Source organism: Peromyscus californicus, unplaced genomic scaffold, assembly GCF_007827085.1.
Source record: "Peromyscus californicus insignis strain IS unplaced genomic scaffold, ASM782708v3 Scaffold_22__1_contigs__length_63687245, whole genome shotgun sequence".
In the NCBI taxonomy this organism is placed as follows: domain Eukaryota; kingdom Metazoa; phylum Chordata; class Mammalia; order Rodentia; family Cricetidae; genus Peromyscus; species Peromyscus californicus.
Genome location: NW_026294525.1, coordinates 39,991,875 through 40,006,400, shown reverse-complemented (window position 1 = coordinate 40,006,400; position 14,526 = coordinate 39,991,875). Strand labels below are relative to the sequence as shown.

Here is a 14,526-nt window from a genome sequence, read left to right as displayed (position 1 = left end):
TAATATGTATGTGCATCGGCAACTTAACAACCACAGTAGAATAAAGCAGTGCCTAGTTCTCTTTCACATCAAAGTGTACTCAGGTTGGTAGCCTTGGTTTTCATCACCATTTTCAGAGATGTTTTCTATGCTTGGTTGGAAAAGTCTTGGTCTTTTGAGGCAACTTGTTCCAAAGATGTACCACTATTCCTTGAAGCATGCTGCTCCTAACTATGATCAGTCACCAATGCCCTACCTTTCCTTACAAGGAAATGCTCTACATCATTTCCACACATCCCAGGCAACTTATTCCCTTGGGAATGACCAATATATACATTTACTGATATGACTTTTCCCCCAAGATCACATGATCCACACTATGGTGGCTATTATATATCATTGTCATTACCTGAGATACAAAATATTGACCATAAAATATGAAAAGCAAAGAGCTTAAACTTTTACACTGAGTAAATCTGATCATAATAAAAGTAAATATGGGCCTCATCAATTTCTGGACCATTTTCACAGCTACAGAATTCTCTGGCACTGAAGAAATCCCAATCTACATTGGTCCATATACAGACAGAGGTATACAAATGCACTGACCTCCACTAAAATAATAACTGAAAAATATTTGGATGAGCTCACTAGGAGGTCAGCATTTCTTTCTAATTATGAGCTTTACACACTCTTGTTAAACAAACCTGTATATAAGAAACATGTTAAGTAACAATACAAGTGAGAAGCATCTAAGTCATGCTCAAAATAATATATATATATATATATATATATATATATATATATATATGAAAGAAAACACTGGAAAATGGACAAACCAACCTTTTCTTTTCAAGGGAGGTTCTTCTATTTCTCCTAAATCAAGAAAAAATAGAAAATTAGCATATCTGGTAGCAGGGATTTGCTATTTACTCATGTTTTGCTATTTACTCATTTTTTGCAAGCTATTGCTTTCAATAGTCATGATTCTTGCATACTTTGCTACCTAAATTCCAAAGTACATTCTTTGTTTATATATATTCACCTAAGATGGTTTCATTTTATGAGTTTAATAAAATTGAGCAGTGCTCCAAGTTACTGCATTAGAGCTCATGCATCATATTAATTTCAATTTTCTCTGTTTATTGTCACTTCTCACAGGGCCAGAACAGAAATAAATTCAGACAAAGTCATAAAAGGGTTTCTAATAGTCAAAATTTTCCTGCTGGGTAAGACTGAATGGATAATCTTGGATGAGTAAGAGTAACCATTTTTTTTAAATTTTATTTAACAGACTGGATCAGTGTACTTTCTCCTTTGTAAACCAGCTAGATGCCAATTTATATACAGCTTGTTCTTCCATTTACTTTCGTTCATTATTTGTGAGCTGCTAACTTGTGTTACATTTAAAATGTATCTTTCCATTCTATGCCTCCATTTGATTCCATCACTGTATGTTTTGATTGGGCTTTTATTAAGATTGGTTACCGCCATGTGACTATTACTATGGCTTACTTGTACAAAACACATCATTGTTGGTTTTAATATTTTTGTTTCAATCCTCCTAGACATGAACTTGAAAAATAGCTACTCTGTCTCAAATAAACTCATAAGTGGGTAATCTGTTGTGGTTTTATAGTTATTTATATTAAGAATCCCTGCTATAATGCCACTCTAATAGCAGCATTTAATTTTGATATCTTTTCCATAATGGCAGATAAACTATAAGATTAAAGCCAAATGGAGAGCGATTTACTCTATTTGGCAGCTTACTGGAGTGCTTTTTGTACTCAGACATGTATCCATTTTAGTTTAGCCTGCCCAAGTGCTCCTTTGGGCTAAACCCTCAGTTAGCCAATGTCAAGCGTGTCCAATTCCCAGTCGTGGATGTTAGATACAACTCTGTGCCCTGGGTACCTTTATCAATGTCTTCATCTGCATCCTCATCCTCCTCATCACCTTCAGATGAGATGATGTCAGAAAGCAAGGAAAAGAAGCCATAGATCCAGTCAGTGGTTTCCTCCACAGCATCGTTTACGAACTTTAGAGGATCTGAGCCAATCTTGGCAATGGAGCTTGCTGAAAGACAGAAAAACAAAGGAAACCCTTCGGTCTTTGCCAGAGAAACTAAGAAAATTTGTTTCCCAGAAATATCTCTAGGCTACTTGTTTTTGCAGAAAAGAAATACATATTCTGCTGTAGTATGGTCATAAAATAGTATATAAATACATAATATACGTGTGTGTGTGTATATATATATATATATATATATATATATATATATATATATGTAAAAGAGAAAACTTAAAGCATCTGGAACTAAGCATTACAGAATTAACAAAAAGAAAATTACCTTAGTAATGACTATAAACTAAATATATGGGTTGGGTAGCAAAAATTAGGAATAAATCAAATAATATATATTTTCTTTACACAAGTTTGAAAGTCACTGAGTTATAGTTGTTCAGGAAGGTTGAAAAAGTCATTGGCCCATGGAATGCCTCACAGCATCATGGAGAAGATGACCATGTAAATCTTCACATAAGACCTACAAACTTGTTATGGGTGAGTTAAGACTGATTGTATCTCTCTCTCTCTCTCTCTCTCTCTCTCTCTCTCTCTCTCTCTCTCTCCATATATATATATATATATATATATATATATATAGATAGATAGATAGATAGATAGATAGATAGATAGATAGATATAGATAGATAGATAGATAGATAGATAGATAGATATAGATATAGATATATAGATATAGATACACACACACAGAGAGAAACTTGGAGTTATCAAGGTGGTGATTTTGTCAAATTGAGCAAAGTTCATTAAATTTAAACATTTTGAAATTCTAGTATCTTAAAATTTTTTTTAAAGATTTATTTATTATGTATACAGCATGTATGACTGTAGGTCAGAAGAGGGCACCAGATTTTTTATTACAGATGGTTGTGAGCCACCATGTGGTTGCTGGGAATTGAACTCAGGACCTCTGGAAGAGCAGTCAGTACTCTTAACCTCTGAGCCATCTCTCCAGCCCCAATTTTTTAAATGTAAACTCTTTAAACTTAAACTACTAGTAACTTCAATAACAGAATTAGGTAAAACTTAAGCCTATAACTCACACTATTATTGTGTATTGGAAAATTTTTTAAGTCATAAAAGGAGAGTTTAAATTAGAAAAAAAAATACAAATTTATTGGAATTTATAAAATGCTGTTCTAATCATATGAAAATTTCTCTGAAGACAGAAAAGTAGTTTCTAATATCTGCTTGAGTGATTATGTAGAAATACTGCATAAAATGCACCTGAGCTTTCATTAATATGTAATTAAGTTTTAGAGTTATTTTTTCTGAATTTTAAAAACTAGTTTTGCTTTTCAAACAATCTTCTCCTTTTGATATATTTAAAAGATCAGAATTAAATCAATGTACTATGTCATCTAAAGGTTAAGTGTTCCAAAATCAGGCTATCATTCTGATTAAGATAGGAAGTCACTGGAGGGTTTGAGTAGGTTTAGTGCTGAGGGTTAAAATGATCTCAGGCTATAAACAGGCAGACAGTGAAGAGCCAAGTAAAATAATTTAGAGAGTGCATCCCAGACTGGAAGAAGGACATGTACCTTGCCACCGGACTCCTGATGTACTTCAGTAGTACAACTCAGGGTGCATGTATAAATGCTTTCATTTTACCTTAGCATGTGAGAGAGAAAGAACTCTAGACAGTAAAAAAAATCGATTGAACAAATGAACACATAAAAATGAACAATGTGTTATAAATATTACAAGTATGCATCTTGCTGATGTTATTTTATAATTTTGTGTGTGTGATACTGGGGTTGTAGCAGTGGCATTTACTTGGGATGGGGAGGCTTGGAGAGAAATACCATCAGCTTTTTGTTGTTTGGTCTGGATTGAGGGGAGAATGAAGTAGAGAAGTGGCTGAGATTCAGACCTTTCACACACCTACAGTGATGCTTGGGTGTAGCTACTTCATCTAATCTATAAAAGAAATACTTTACTTGAATTAGGAACTTGAAAGCACCAAAGGGATGGACGGTATCAAAGTCATGATGCTCAGTGAGACCTCTAAGAGAGGAGACTCAAGAAGACTGCAGTATCTAGAAGGCTGGGGGTACATTAGAAATGGGGAGTGGGGAAGCAATTGGATTTAATATGGGGTGAAGGAAAGGACCAGGAGAGCATGAAGTGCTAAAAATCAAGTAAAAAAATCATTTGAGAAAAAATAGAGTTTTCAAGTCGCAAATGATGCTGTTAGGGAAAAAAAAAGGAAGTCATGACAGACAAATCACGTGATGAATATTAAGGATGTCCTCATGTGAGGCTTTCCACACACAATATGAGTAGAGTTCGTTCGGGTATGAGAGAAATTTGGAGACAGTGAGTCTCCTTTACTACCAGTGATAAAGAATAAGAGATATTTGAAGGAGAATTGAAATCTTAGGTGGTTTTCTTTTGTTTTCAGTGTTATTGAAGTGGGAAGGGTACACTTTACAGATACCACAGAGAGAAGAGAGAATGAAAGGAGAGAAGAGAACTCCAGAGGGAACTTTTCAGCTCCTGTTTTCTTTAGAGCAGTGGTTCTCAACCTGTGGGTCATGACCCCTTTAGGGGTTGAATGATCCTTTCCCAAGGGTCGCATATCAGATATTTACATTATGATTCATAACAGTTAGCAAAATTACAGTTATAAAGTAGCAACAAAAATAATTGTATGGTGGCGGAGGGGAATCACCACAACATGAAGAACTGTATTAAAGCAACATTAGGAATGTTGAGAACCACTGCTGTGGGGGATGGTGATCACAAAGGCTGCACAATAACCTTAGATTAAAAAACAGCAAGAGTCAGGAAGACTATCTGAGTTATTCACTGTCGCTGTACCTCTGCTCCTTCTATTTTATTTTGCTACATTAATGTGTAGCTCCATTAGGTCAATGAAAAATATTGCTCTGAATGTTGAGGTTAAAAGGAAAGAAAATTGAATTTTATAATTGCAATTGAAAATTTTATAATTGCAATTAAGTGATTTAAAAGATTACATGTAGTGATCTATATACCAGTTTTAATAAACATACTTTAGCCCTGTTAGCTTCCCTCTGGTTGAAGAATACTGCAATGAGATTTTTCACTTTGGAATAAATAAAGACTCTATCCTCACCCCCATTTAGGTCTAAGAAAATTGGTTTCAGTTTGATTATCCTTAAGATTAAACACACCAGAGGCATTTAGTACCTCTAAGGATAGAATACAGTCAGGTCAGGCCATTTTCATGAAGGTAACATTGCTGCCTTGAAACTGAACTTCTGATTTTCAACCAAGCAGATAGTTACTTTAAAAATCTAACACATTTATTTAAGACAATCCATAAAATTGATAGTTTAAAGATATCATACCTAAACCACATTATAATAATGATCTTATACAAGGCAATTAAAACTCTTACTAGTGACCTATAAAAAGATATAATCCTGGTTCAGGTCCCAAGTGGCCATCTCTTGTTACCAAATAAAGTTCCTCACACCAGATAGGGTTATATCCAATTGAGTTGTTGGCCAAAGGAGTCCCATGGAAATCTCCAAACAACTTGGGTTATTGCCAAGATCATAGGTTGCTCCCCATAATCTGACAGCAAGGCCTCATTGCTGAAGACAACACTCACACAACTTATTGAACATGGAGAGGTTGAGTTGATGCCCATATAAAACCTTCAGCCCTATGTTCTAGTATCTTTGGTCTGTGAAGGTACTCTCCAGGTTACCAAAGAAGAAACATACACACCAACCCAGCCACAAAATCTTTAATCTACAATGTTGTCTTCCTTGCAAAATACACTAGGGCAATGATGGCACAAAGCTCGTGGGAGTAACCAACCGATGTCTGATTTGACTTAAGGCCCACTCCAGGAGATGGAACCCATATCTGATATCACTTGGGTTGCCAAGAACCTGAGACTAGATAACCCAGAGACCTAGGGTAAAGCTAAATACTACTGGTCTTTTAAAAGGAAAAAAGAGTAATGATAAAATTAGTGATAAAACAGTTCCTAACGATAATCTCTGCACTCATAGACCAGTGATTTATCCAGCCATCACTAGAGAAGTTTCCTTTTACAGCATATGGGAAAAAATACAGAGACCCACAGACAAATAGTACACAGAGAGTGAGAGACTTTGGAACACTCAGCTCTAAATAGGATGTCTCCATCAAATCCCCATCTTAGGAGCTCAGGGAACCCCATGGAAGAGAAGGTAGAAAGAGTTTCAGAGCAAGACAGGATAGAAGACTCTGGGAGAACAAAGTCCTCTAAAACAGCCAAGCAAAGCTCATATAACTCACAAAACCAGGAAGCCCAGGGCCTACATGGGTCTGCAAAAGGTCTTCATCTAAATATTATGACTTTAAGTTTAGTGTTTTCATAGGACTCCTGAGTGTGTGGATAAGTGAGTCTCTGATTCCTGTACCTTCTCTTGGGCTCTTTTCTTTCCTTTGGTTTGTCTTCTCCAACTTCAATGTGAATGTTTTTGTATTATCTTATATTTTATTTTGTTACTTTTTTTGGTATCTTAGAAACCTGTTTTATTTTCTATTGAGAGACAGAAAGTATGTGGATCTGGATGGCAGGGGAAGGTGAGGAGAAACTGGGAGGAGTTGAGGGAGGGGAAACTGTAAGCAGTATATGTTGTATGAGAAAAAAATCTTTTTCAATAAATGGGAAAAGATAAATCTCATTATGTATACTACCAGAGAGAAAGAGGGTGGGATAGATAGACAGTCCTGTAACTCAACTTTCACTTCTCTGTGAGTTAAATTTCACACCTAACAATGAGGATTTTCAAAAAAAATAATGGTAATTCAAAATTATTCTAATTGATTTACATGTATTAACTCACTATTTTTCTCTTGATAACCCAATGAAGTGTATATAATGTTTTATTTCTTTTTTAAAATACTGTAAAACTGAAGCTCAGAAAGCTTGCATTGATAGGAAGTGATGGAAACGGGTTTTGCATCCATGTTTAGACCTCCTGTACAAGACCTAACTACTGTGCTATGTGATATCAAACAAACCAAAACATGAATTCATAATCAGTTTTAGGGTATGATTTGGGATGGGCATATTCTGGGAGGGGATTTCTTGCTGTTTAAAATGAAAAAAGTATTTTATTCCACATGGAAATGCCTGAGCTGATTCAGGTATTTTGAAGCTATCAGGTGAGACGTCTGGGAAAGGAAAGATTAAAACATGAAAAAAATTGAATTCATGATGACATGGCTAAAGCAGCATATGATACAGTGTTGGTGTTGCTGAACCAATAGCACTTTTGTTTATGATATAAAAATGTTTCTTAGTATTAAATTCAATTAAATTTTAATTTCAGATATTTTAAAATTATAAACTGTATCATCACAACGAGGAAATTGACATCATCTCATGAAGGCTAATAACTGGATTTATTTTGCACTGATGTAATAGTGCTGTGTTGGTGGTGTTTTGCTCTTTTGGGGAGCCCACCACCCAGCTCCCAAAGAAATCACACATGGAGGCTTATTCTTAATTATAAATGCTTGGCTTTAGCTTGGCTTGTTTCTTGCCAACTTTCTTAAATAAACTTTAGCCCATCTACCTTTGCCTCTGGGCTTTTCCCGTTCTCTTTCTTCTGTAAATCTTACTCTTACTCCATGGTTTGCTGTGTAGCTGGGTGGCTGGCCCCTCTCCTTCTCTTGCTCCTTGTTCTTTCTTCTTTTTCCTAGATTTCTCCTTCTATGTATTCTCTTTGCCTTCCAGTCCCACCTATTTCTCTCTCCTGCCTCACTATTGTCCATTCAGCTCCTTATTAGACCATCAAGTATTTTAAACAGGCACAGTAACACAGATTTACAGAGTTTAAAAAATGCAACATAAACAAAAGTAACACAGCTTAAAATAATATTCCCCAACAGTGACATCTGCATATACATAAATGAGGGATCATCTCAACTGAGATAATTTGTAATATACATATACATATACATACATATATATATATATATACATACAGAATCAATATGTATAGGATATATACAGGATATGTATGTATATATTCAGAAATGTGGCTAGGAAATTCAAGTACTTTTACATTAGCTCCTGTGTCAAGTCTGGCTTTAACTTTCAATTAGTTCATAAAGATGTAAAGAAGTGTCCCCACACCTGTCCCTGAACTCCCTATATTCCCAAGGTTAGCTATAGAGACTCAATTTTCTCAAGTGCGTTCTTTGGTGAAGTGTCTAATAGCCAAACCTGCACACACCACCTCCAAACTCCAATGCCTGCATGTAATGCTACAAATCCTCAACCAGTTTGTCCCTAGGTAGGCTACAATCACACATCCAACACACAATCAAAGATAGAAGTCCATGGGTCAAAGTCGCATCACAGAATCACAAACAAAATTAATGGCCAGGATAGAACGCCTGCCCCTAAAGTCCTAAAGAAATGTTCTAAAAATATCATCTAGAAGTACTCCACGATATAGAAGATAACCTCATAATAGTCATCAACTTCATCAGAGAATTCAAGGAATTTAAAGAAGAAATGAACAAATGGCTTAGTGAACTTAAAGGTGATAGCTATAAATGCCTGAGTGCTGTACAAGAAAAGACAAGTACATGACTAAATAAAAAGACAAAGACAATTCAGAGTATGAACACTGACTCCAGTCAAGAGATGGAACTATTGAAGAGAACTCAGATTAAGATGGTGATGGAATTGAAAAACTCAGTAGGTGGAGTAGAAAACAGGCGGGAGGTTTACTAGTAGGGGAATTAAGGAGAAAAGAGAGCACCAGTGTTTGAAGATAAAGTAGAGTAATTGAACCACTTAAGCAAAGAATATTTTAAAATTTGAAAACAGAACAGGCACACAAAAGAAATGTGCAGTAATTATGGTACACTATGAAAAGTCTAATAGAAAGAGATCATAGACATACTCTGATTCACAATATTCTTTAGAAAAAAACCATAAAAATAGACCTAGCCAAGGAGGTAAAAAACTTACATAATTAAAACTTTAAATCTCTGAAGAAAGAGATCATTGAAGACATTAGACGTAGAAAAAGTTCTTCCATGATCATAGATTGCTAAAATTAATATTGTGGAAAAAAATCCTACCAAGAGCACTTTGCAATTTCAGTGCAATCCCAACCCAAATCCCCACAATACTCATCACTGCAGAAGAAAACAGCATCGTGAAACTTGCATGGAACCACAGGAGACTTCAAATAGCCAACAAAATCCTGAGCAACAGTTCTCTGGGGATTACTGTACCAGATTGCTAGATATATTACAGAGTGATAGTAATAAAGACAGCATGGTACTCTCACAAAGACAAACATGTCAGTCAGTAGACCAAAATAGAAGAGTCAAAAATGAGCACATGTAACTACAACCCTCTGATATTTGACAAACAAGCATCTTCAACAAATGGTGCTGGGAACACTGGATGTTCAAAAATGAAATTTTACCAATACCTATTAACCTGCTCAAAAATCAATTCTAAATGGATCAAAGCCCTCAGTGTGAAATCTGAAATGCTGAAACTGAAAGAATACATAAGCAGTACCCTATCATATATTTGTAAGAAAGGACTTTCTGAAAAGTATTGCATTTACTCAGGAATTAGGGTCAGTGATTGAGAAATGGGACCTCATAAAACTATGAAGTCTTTCTATAGCAAAGAAAATAATCAACAGAGTGAAAAGGAAGACCATGAGTGAGAGGGAATCCTTGTCAGCTATACAACTGATAGAAGATTAATGAACAGAATATAGAAAGAACTCAAAACACAAAGGATCAAGACAACAAAACACTCAATTTAAAAATGGGCTATGAACTTATGCCCAACTATAACTCTAAGGAGCCACGACAATGATCAAATTGGCAAGATATTCTAAAATGCTCAGTTGTGACACTTATAACCTGGCATAAAATACAGAGATCTTATTTGAATTAATAAACAAGAGGAGGAAATTTAGGGTCATGCCTGGCCCTATAGTTTAGACAATCACGTGTGGCTGGTGAAGCCTTTGAACTAAGAGAACCTACTACTTTCAGTTTCCTAACCCAGTATAACCCTGACTGCATTCTAAATATTTATTCTTATAGCCACAAATAAATACAGTCTCAACAACCCCCAGCAAAGAAGCTTCTTTTTTGCATCAGATGGAGACAATTGCAGAAATCAATAACTAATCAAAATTCAGAAGCAACTGATATATTTACAGTACAGCACCTACACACAAACAGTTTGGAAAAGAGGAGATGCAAATGTGTAAACAAACCAACAGAGGGTCAAGTTGGCTACTGTGGGATAGTGCCTTCTTTCTGTGACAGGGAAGCTGGGCCCATGAAATCTCAAGACTATTGTTCCATAAACAAGATCCGAACAGTGACAACACAAATTGACATGCCAAAGTAGATCAGGAAAATTGCACACGGCCCTACGTCTAGATGAAGAGCTACAGGCAAGTGAGGACTGCTGAGATTCGAAGAATCCGTCTTTACCAGGACACATCCCCTGATTGGGTTATCTGATCCCAAGTGGTCTGTCCTAAATGTATATGTATACAAGCAACATTAAATGTACTAAGCAAGCTGTATTTACGTAGGTGTGTGTAAAAGTGATTTGCATGTGTATATAATAACAATCAAAGAAGTTATGAACTGGTGAGGACGTAGGTGTGCAGAAGAGTTGGAAGGGGGAAGGAAGGAGTGAAAAGGATGTAGCTATGGTATTCATGTATGATTCTCAATAAAATCAAAGGTATACAAGAAATATGAACTTAATTTAAAACAAAGCACAATTGCATTAAAGAACCTCCCTGTCAACTCAGTTGTCTTATGAGACTTTGGGCACTGGAATTTCTAACATCAACAATATTTTGCTTAGATATTTAAAAAGAAACAAATAGGAAATTGACATTTTTGTTTGTTTGTTTTTGTTTTTACAGTCTTTCTATCCTCTCTGTTCCAAACTGTTTCCTGAGCTGTAGATGTAGGTGCTGGGTTGTTCTTACATGCACTGTAAATTTGTGTCTTTAGCAATGGGATGTTCAGTCAAGGGGTTGTTTCAAAAGCTTATTAAGTGTAGTAATTTTATAATAATTTCTTATATAATGGACCACTAGTCTTGTGTATTTTGATTGATTACAAGGAGGTCAGAATTGTTACCTTTAATCTTCATTGCCACAGTAGAGTCAAACACCTGTTTCAGGGTCTTCTGATTGTCTATTTCAAATTGAAAATTAAGCCCAAACTGGAGAAATCAGCAATGCACTCAAGGAATTTGTGATAACATCATATTTTCTTCTTTTCTACTTAATTTCCAGTATTAATTTCTGTCATCTATCAGAACAAGGTTAGGCTGCTACAGAACAAACAACGCATCTCCTCATTCTGGTGTTTTGGCTTGGTGCTTTGTTCTAGAATAGTCCTGAATATTTCAGTGTCTGAAAAGTCACTTAGTATATAGATTGAAATTCTATGGATTATGTTATCTATACTCCCAAAAAACACCACTTAGGACACAATTCAATACAGTTAATGAATACTTCTAATTTTAATCTTATTGAGAAGATTCACTTTATAAAAGTCCTAATGGACATATGACATTTTCTGTCTACTCAGGGCAAATGATAATATAAAAAGTATTATTCCATTTGTTTAGCAATTTTAATAATCACTCAAGAACACTAGGTAGAATTAAATAAAAATAAAAACAGTAAAGTATTTTTCTCTTACAGGACTCATAAACTATAAAATAAACATGTAACAAGATAATTATAAAACACAATGAGGTAGAGATATAGTAGAAGAATAAACAGATTTACATGATAAATCTTGGGAAATTTTACAAAATTAAATATTTAATATGCTTCTTAAAAAATCAGCTAAAGCATTTTAGCAATTGACACCCGGGCCTAGGCCAGAGCAATTTAATCATTGCTTGAGGGGAAAACTTAGTTGACAGAAATGGCTGTGCTAGCTAGTTTTATGTCAACTTGACACAAGTTGGAGTCATTGGAAAGGAGGAAACCTCAATTGAGAAAATGCCTCCATAAGATCAGGTTGTGGGCAAGCCTGTAGGGTATTTTCTTAATTAGCAATTGATGGGTAAGGGCCCAACTCATTGTGGGTGGAGCCACCTGAGGCTAATGGGTCTGGGTTCTCTAAGAAAGCAGGCTGAGCAAGTCATGATGAGTAAACTAGTAAGCAGCACCACTCCAATGTCTCTGCATCAGCTCCTGACTGTAGGTTCTGGCCCTATTTGAGTTCCTGTCCTGATTCCTTCATTGATAAACTAAGATGCGAAAGTATAAGACAAATAAACTCTTTTCTCCTCAACTTGCTATTGGTCATGGTTTTTCATAACAGCAATAATTATCTACCTAGGAAAATGGCAGTAGCAATATCCAGATTACAGAACAAATTTTGCTTATATGCATAAGAATTTATTAGTCTACAATACAAGAGAGGATATTAGGAAGATTACAATGTTATTCATATTTTTACACTACGATTTCCTCATTCTTCTAACTTTGTTATCAGGTAGCCAGACTTTCTTAATAGTGGACTTTGGGTAGATTAGAGGAATTCATGACTGAGATAGGAAACAAATAATTAATTAAAAGCATAGGAGGATAAAAGAGAGAAGAAACAAAACTATTAGTGTTAAAAGGGACTAGAACTAAAAAACAAACCCTCTATGCCAAGATAAATAAGTAACTAAGGAAATTTTAGATAGGAATAGATTGAATATTATATACAATCCTTTTGTTTCCCAGACTATCATTTAGGGTTAAATCATTGAGTGCAAAAGCAAAATAGCTGTGCATCAGTGATACAGGATGTCTTGATCCGATTTGATTTTATATAACCCGCAGTCTATGAGAGGGTTAGATGGCTGCATGTGGTATTGGAGTCTGAAATCAGAACTAGAGGGAAGATGGATGGTGGAAGGAGCAAGGCAATTGCAGCCCGCAGGGGATGGGATGAAATCCACGACCATAAATTCTAATTTGCCCTACTCCTGTGACCTTCACGTCTGCATGCTCAGTGATAGTGGTAATTCTCAGGATAAACTGCTGTCCCTCTTCATGAGCTGAATATGCACTTTACCCAGGAGTGGGAGAAACCAGTGGAAAATCTGGCAGAGCCGTCATTTTTGCAGGCATAGCTGCTGTCCCTTGCCAAGCATGGAAGCCAGGAGATCAGTAATAACATGTGTGCACTACTGCATTGGTCCCCGAAATGACCATCTAAGGGCAGACAGTTCACTCCCCTGCCTCCTGACTTACAGATTGGGTAGAAGCTTTCTTTCACTCCCACTCTGCCCAAACTGTGCAAGTGTAAGAATTCTAAAAATCCATTTCTACCTGGTGAAAGACAAAATGGGAAATGACTGTTCTGCTGTCCATGAGCATCAACATTTACTAATTTTAGTTACTCTTAACATGCTCTTGAAAATGTCCTGTCCTTCTGTTCTAATGCATCAAATGCACAAACATACCTATGTATATATGCATATATCACCTAGGTATAGATTCTTACCCCCAGATCCTTATACTCATATTTTATTTTATAATTTTATAGTACATGCATATCTTATATGTATTTTTAAATCATTTTTCCTTTTATTGAAAGCTTTATTTATTTTTATGTGTATGAGATTTATGTCTATGTGTATGTAAGTGCACCACTTGTATGTCTAGTGTTCTTGGAGGTCAAGGGAAGGTGTTGGGCATCCTCCAACTAGAGTGACTAATGGGATAGTTGTGAGACACCACATGGTTATGTGGAACAAAACTGGAGTCCTCTGTAAGAGAAACAGGTGATCTTAGTCACCGATCCATCCCTCCAGATCCAGTTTCTTTCTTTTGCAATGGAAGAAAATGTTCAAAACTGATTTTGCTTTGTTTTTGTGCTTATCTGCAGCCAGCCACTTACTAAGTCCAACTTCCAATACAAATGGTATTTCAAAGCTAAAAAACTTATCAAAAGCCTTTCTGCACTGAGTTGTCATGACCTTGAACTTTTTGGAGAGATGGAACCACAGGTCAAGAAATGCCAACAAACTGCCTGATCTCCTATTTCCAAACAAAATTTTAGAACATGGGATTCATCATCTTTGTTTTTAATGTTCACAGCACTCTCTCTTGTGTTAAAATGTTGACCTTGAGCAGAACACTATAATTTTCCCTCTTTATTGTACGAAGTTGCAAGTGTAACTAAAATGTCAAAATTACTTATGATAGAAAGAATGACAGAAGTTTTGGGTATTTGAACTCTGTTACACTAAAGACAGGGTCAGATTGTGTCTCAAAAACATTGAAAGTAATTCTTTACTCATGATGGTAATGTGATGGAGATTAATTCATTTCACTATGATTCCAAATATTAATGGCTGTTCTTTTCTTTCTATATTTTTAACTATAAAATAAGGCCCTTAGGTCAAAACTGCATAAGTACACATTAAGAAATAACAAC

The 14,526-nt window shown here is 35.6% G+C and overlaps 1 protein-coding gene across 3 annotated transcripts in view; it reads right to left on the bottom strand.

Moving 5' to 3' along the window:
* The window catches only part of Trdn (triadin), a 394,997-nt gene that overhangs the window by 292,435 nt on the left and 88,036 nt on the right, over window positions 1-14,526 (bottom strand). For all 3 annotated transcript variants that reach the window (XM_052751301.1, XM_052751302.1, XM_052751303.1), the window contains exons 3-4: window positions 1,897-2,058; window positions 823-855 (exon numbers count right to left, since the gene is read on the bottom strand). In XM_052751301.1, the coding sequence (XP_052607261.1) occupies window positions 823-855; window positions 1,897-2,058 (195 nt within the window). The remainder of the gene's footprint in view (window positions 1-822; window positions 856-1,896; window positions 2,059-14,526) is intronic.